The 6777-nt window shown below is 28.0% G+C and overlaps 1 protein-coding gene across 1 annotated transcript; it reads right to left on the minus strand.

Moving 5' to 3' along the window:
* Window positions 1–949: 949 nt before the first annotated feature.
* LOC131656964 (flavonoid 3'-monooxygenase-like) lies at window positions 950–6480 on the minus strand. The gene is made up of 3 exons (XM_058926502.1): window positions 6026–6480; window positions 2983–3438; window positions 950–1597 (listed from the first exon to the last, which is right to left on the minus strand). Exons 1-3 carry the CDS (start codon window positions 6476–6478, stop codon window positions 950–952), a joined length of 1557 nt encoding a protein of 518 aa, XP_058782485.1. The 5' UTR covers window positions 6479–6480.
* Between the last annotated feature and the right edge of the window lie 297 nt (window positions 6481–6777).

The following is a 6777-nucleotide window of genomic DNA, read 5'->3' on the forward strand; positions in this document are numbered from 1 at the left end:
ATCTAAATAAAATTGTAAATCAATAAAAAAAATAAAAATAAAAAATCAAGAAAATGAATAATAGTAGATGTGTCTGGATATCATTTTGGGAAGACCACTCGCTTTGGATTATATTTCATATTGATTTCTCAAAATTGAACCATACCGCATGTATATATTTTAATTACATGCTTATTTATTTGTATTAGTATGACATATTGTGTTAACTTATTATTTGATGACACTTATTTTTTTAATATTATTTCTTAGTTTAATTTAATATATTTATTTTAATTATTTCATTTGTTTCTATCTTAGTAGATCATTCTCATTTTGTAATATGAATTTTTAATATATTATATGTTATATATTACGTTAAATCTATAAAAAAAATTTAGATTTTCATAATATTAATAAAATATATAATTTGTAGTTTGGATATTCAAAAAACTGATTCAAATTAAACCGCATGAAATTGGATATGATCAAATCAGATATTTTTGACCATTCATCAAAAAGTGAACCTAACCATTAGTAATTTTATCTTTATATCAGATGAAATTTTTTCCTTAAAACCGCGCCACTAATACACACAATACCTTTTGAATTTTAACTTTTTGAAGTAGTAAAGGTCATTTGAAGTAGATAGTGCTTTGGTTTTTTTTTATTTTTTATCTTTGGCCGATACAGAACAATATAAATTATTGTTGTTCGTATTTATTTTAAAATTAAAAAAAATCAAACTTTTATATATATTTTTCAAGATACCACAATTAAGGGCATATATATTTACATAAAAGTTTGAAATACAAATGCATAAACAAACTAAGATTGCATCTTTGACCCTTTCGAGATCCTCTCACACAAACATACTAAAAAAACCATTTATTCACGATTATAATTAAGCATAGGATAGAGAAACTTAAGGTGCACCCCAAAAAGAAAATTTCTCAAATGTAAATGTTACAAATCAGAAATCTGACGAGTACACGTGTGGCGAGAGCCTGGGTTTAGGGTGAACTGATAATGGCTCAGCTCGTTGAAGAGTAAGTCCAAAACCCTCATCCATGTTCATTTTTTCAGGTTTGAGCCCATTTTCAAGTTCCCAATTAAACGAATGGGCCAACGTAGCAGTTAAAAGCTGAACCATACGAAGCCCAAGACTCATCCCAACACAAATTCTACGTCCAGCACCAAAAGGTATAACTTCAAAATCATTTCCCTTAATATCAACACCACACTTTTCACCACCGGGTAAGAATCTTTCCGGTTTAAATAATAAAGGGTCAGCCCATTGCTTTGGGTCACGGGCTATGGCCCATACATTAATCAAAACAGTTGCACCTTTTGGAATGTGGTATCCAAAAATCTCACAACTTTCTGAAGCTATTCTTGGAAGGGAAAGAGGTGTTGATGGATGCAAACGAAATGTTTCTTTTATAACTGCATGTAGGTAAGGTAGGTTTGGTATGTCCTCTTCTTTCACGTTTCTGTCTCGACCCACGACACTGTCTAATTCTTGTTGGACTTGGGCTAAGATTTTTGGGTTTTTGACCAGTTCTGCAATGGCCCATTCTGTGGTACTTGATGACGTGTCTGTTCCAGCTACAAACATGTTCTACACAAAAACATCAAACAATGTGTTAGGGTATGTTCTGTACAAAAAAATTAATGTCAAAGTAAATTATAATTTATCTATCCATAAGTATAACTCAATTGATAGTAGAACATTTGATGAAAGAAATACCCATCCGAATTCACCACATTCTACTTATTCATTTTTAATAGTAAAATTATGACTGAATTTTTAAAAAAAAAATTATAATTAAGATTATAATTAATTTCATAAGGTTGTATAATACTTTTAATTTAAACAATATTAAAATGTATAAGTCTCAGGGCCGTCTTTGAGGGCGTGCAAGGCGGGCTACCGCACATGACTTTAAATTTTTTACGGTTAAACTATAACTAAAAAGGACTTTATAAATCTTTGTCACTATTAAAATGGATAAAACATAGTCTCTAATTAATTTGTTAGGATTGAACCATTCATTACTAATCTTATTTAATCAGTTAAAGACATTCTGCTATAATCTCTTTAACACACCATATTATGGATTTTGATAAAACATTAAATTGAAAAATGCGTAGTAATAATGTAAATACATAGAAAAAAAGATAAGGCATCACTGTTTGAGTGTTAGGTAAGAATTTAAAAAGAAAATGATAATGCAGAACATAATGCATAAAACTAATTATTTTTAAACTGAACATGTAACACAATTGTTTTTAAATGATAATGCAATTATTTATGTAAACAATTATTTTTAAATTTTAATAAACTAAGGTAGTCATGTACCTAAAATTGATTTTTTTTTCAACAGCTAAGTTTTAAAGATGTTTACCTATTAATTAATATTTTGAATTAAATATACAATGGCGACGACTGGGCTAGGACACCTAGGGTTTAATAAAATTGACTAATTTTAATTTGGATTTTAGCAAAATAGTAATTTGATTTTGTGTTTATTAAATATAAATCCTTTAATTCTTAACATAAATTTGGATTTTAGCAAAATAGTAATTGGATTTTGTGTTTATTAAATATAAATCCTTTAACTCTTAATATAAATCGGAAATTATCTATCTTTAATATATTTTAAAATTTCAAATATTTGATCTTAATCCAAATATTAAAAATATATCAACTGTTAGAATGCGATAAAATCTAACTGCATGCAGTGCAGGGGCGGTTTTATAGCCCAGCCTATTTGAGCATGTGCTCGGGCTCAATCCCTTATTTATTTATTTATTTTTATTCTCTCAATTTAATAGTCGATTTTTAAACAAAATCAAGAACAAAATTAATAAAAATAAAACATCTAAACTAAAACAAATGAAGAACCAATAGTGCAATACAATCAATTATTTTTGTCTGCCTCAAATTCCTGCCCCACTGATGCATGACACAAATAATAGTAAGTAAAATAGTAAATAACATACCAAGAGTAAAGCTTTGATCTCAGTATTAGTGAGTTTATTTCCTTCATCATCTCCTTCATCTCTAAGTGCCAACAAAGTAGTCAACAAATCCTTATGTTTCTCACTCTTCGAATTAGAAGTCTCATGTTCCTCAATAATGTTTGTTAAAAATGCATCAAATTTTTTGTGTAATATTTTCATTTTTGCTTGAACTCCTTGAAGATCTAACCATTCCAATGAAGGAATGAAATCACTAATGTTGAAAACTCCAGCCAACACCATTGTTTCAAGAATCATATCCTTGAAGTCATTAGCTTTTGGATCATTACCACCATTCTCGTCATTGAACACTCTCCTTCCTAACATAGCCCTAGCAAGTGCATTGGTTGTACAAACACTCAATAATCGTCCCAATTTCACAGGTTTTGTGTCGGAATAACAACTTGCCAATTTGCTTGTCAATATTGCCGTCTCTTCCTGAAAAGTGAAATTGGTTAGTTCTATTCACTTTGATTTGATTTATAAAACATGTGTATTTTTTTTATTTATCGAATAATCGATATCTTTTATATATATATATATATATATATATATATATATATATATATATATATATATATATATATATATATATATATATATATATATATATATATATATATATATATATATAAAAGATCAGATTTCTCATATAGATTGGAAAGAATATAATTGAATTAAATATGTAAGTTTAAGAATTTTAATATTATTTTATGAAAATAATCAAAAAAAAAAAAAAAACTAAACTTTCCCACTTGAATAAGAACAACTTATTGGGTTGTTTTGTAGGTCAACTAAAAATGAAAGGTAGGTAAGCATAGACAAAATGTCATCTTTTAAATTACTACACTTTTAAATGGGTTTTCTTATATTTTATCAATCTTAAATTTCAATTCAATTATTAAAGCAATTTTTTCTTTATATTCGAGTGGTTTTAATTTATAGAATTTTTTTACATAAATAGTTAAAGTTTTTTATGTTTGATCTTATTGATGATTTTATCAACTAGATTAAATTGTCTTGAGTTCTTAATTTAGTCCCGATTATATCATAATATATAAGAGATTCTATTTAACTACAAAATTAACAATACAAACTTGTAATATGATTCTAAGTAGTTACAATTTAACTTATACAAAATTTTAAATTTTATGTTGTGTCTCTCTTGCACATCCTTATCATCAGTTATAAAGTTAATATTTTTATTGTTTTTGTTTTGAATAAATGCTTTATATTAAAAATATATATTAAATATAATTTTTTTAAAGTTAACTATTTATAATAAAAAATCATTTAAGTTATTATTGCCTAATAAATTCTTGAAAAAAATACTAATTGTCTAATAAGATAAACTAAATTGTTATGAAAGTTAAACATAGATAATTCACAAAATAGTTGACTTTTATTAATAATAAAAAAAATATCCACAATGATGTATGCTATCATCATAGCAAGGATAACAAAATTAACTTGAGATTTTACTTGATAATAATTTTTTTTTTTAAATTAGAAAAAAAAAACATAAAAAAAAAAAAAAAGAGAAGAGAATTGGTCCAAAGATTAAGAAAAAGTCGAACATTGAAAATTTATCATTTCTTCCGGCGCTTAAGAAAATTTATCAAGGTGTTTTCGTTTTAACCCAAAAATATATTACTAAAAACTAAACATTAATTGATTTTTAATATGGTTGATATTTTGTATTAATTTTGTTTTACTACTTTTTCTTTTTGGCCACATATATTTTTACCACTTTAGTATATAGATAAATTATTTAAAGATACAAGATTCATCTATTGAAAAAGTCAATAAATAAAATATAGAGCTCCTTCAAGAACCAAAATATGGAAAGTAATATATTTTCCTATGATGATTGAGTTATTGTGGCATAACAGGAATGATTTTATTTGGAACAATGAGAAAGAGGAAGTATCAAGGCTTGGTTGGTTAGCTTTTCACAAGTGGCAAGAGTGGTGGTTGGCTCAAAATCCTCAAAATAACCAGGATGGAGAGCCGTCTCTTTCATCCACCCTTTCTTGGATTTTCCCCCCTTCCGGTTGGCTTAAATGTAATGTTGATGCAGGTTTTAACCGTACCCAAGGAACTACTAATAGAGGTTGGTGTATCCGTGATAACCTTGGGAATTTTGTTAAAGCAGGTGTTGCTTGGGATGTTGGTTCGTTTTCCATCCTTGAAGCGGAAGCGTTGGCATTAAAGGAAGCTATCCAAAGTGTTCTAACCCTTCATCTTGACCGAGTTATCTTCGAAAGTGATTCTCTTCAAGTTGTCCAAGCTATTCACTCTAATACCATCGGTGGTTCTGAATTTAATTTTATTATTCGCTCTATTAAATCTTTACTTTGTAATTTCACGAACTTTGAGGTTAAGTTCATTAGGCGTCAAGCGAATATGGTTGCCCATTGTCTTACAAAGGCGGCCAATTCTTGGCCTCGACGCAGTCATGTTAACAGTATTCCTCGTTGTATTGATACTATTCTTATAAATGAAAGAAGTTAAGCTTGTTTTGGTCAAAAAAAAATATATATATATTTTCCTATACAATTTTTGTCCATATACTTTATTTTTTCTAGTAAATATTGCAATGAATATTATTACTTACCAATTAAGTCATGCAAATCATAAGACTGTAATATAAATTTGTTGGGGACAACTTCTTTACCCATCACAAAAAGTTGGGTAGTGTACATTCAACCAATCAAAAGATTTCATTTAATTTTAACATATTTAATTAATTCTAAAATAGTACAATTATTTGTTGTTTCCAAGACATTTTACATAGAATGTAACTTTACCCAACTTTTTGAGTTGGGTAGATAAGAATTCACCAAATTTGTTTATAAGAAAAAAATAAATTTATCTAAAAATTTAACTGCAGTAACTTTAAAACGCGCAAAGCAAAATTCTAAGTTCAAACCCAAGTGATAATAAGTGATCAACTTAATAATATCAAATTTTAACAACAAACACGAATTTATGATTTAAAATTTAGAATATGATATTAACTGACCTCACGTAAATGTTGAAATTCGGCCATAACTTTGTTTGAAAAGAGATGAACCGAGGAAATTTTTCGGAGAAATCTCCACCTTGGGCCATAAGGAGCAAACACAAGATCTTGATAATTATAAACCATATTTTTAGCCGCGGCATTAGGTGGCCTGCAACTAAAGTTAGCATCATGAACCTTTAAGAATTGTTCAGCCACGGAGGCGGAAGCGGCCACGATAACATCAACAAACCCTAATTTGAGGTGCATCAAAGGGCCATGAGTTTGAGCCAATGCTGCAATAGATTGATGTGGGGCAGCACCTAAGTGAGGCATGTTACCTATTATAGGCCATGGTTTTGGTCCAGGTGGAAGTGGCAGTGAAGATGAAGAAGATTTTGTTGTGGATTTGAGAAAACGGTATATTAAGATAGATAATATGAAAGTGGAGAATGCAATGAGCCATAGAGACATGGTTTTTGAAAAGCAGAAAGAAAAGAAAGTAGTTGACGTTTTATTGTTGTCCGATTAACGAAAGGCTAAATGATTGGTATTTATAGAGGAATTTAAATGATTGGTATTTAAATGGTTAAGAAATTAATTGATTGGTATTTATACGAATCATTTAGATTTAGAAATTAATTTAAATGATTGGTATTTAATATTTATTGTGGTTTTTGTATTAGAATATTTTAATTTAAATGATTGGTATTTATATCAATCATTTAGATTTAGAAATTAATTGATTAATTAGTCAAGGATATAGGTTGAAT

Source organism: Vicia villosa, linkage group LG3 (assembly GCF_029867415.1).
Source record: "Vicia villosa cultivar HV-30 ecotype Madison, WI linkage group LG3, Vvil1.0, whole genome shotgun sequence".
In the NCBI taxonomy this organism is placed as follows: domain Eukaryota; kingdom Viridiplantae; phylum Streptophyta; class Magnoliopsida; order Fabales; family Fabaceae; genus Vicia; species Vicia villosa.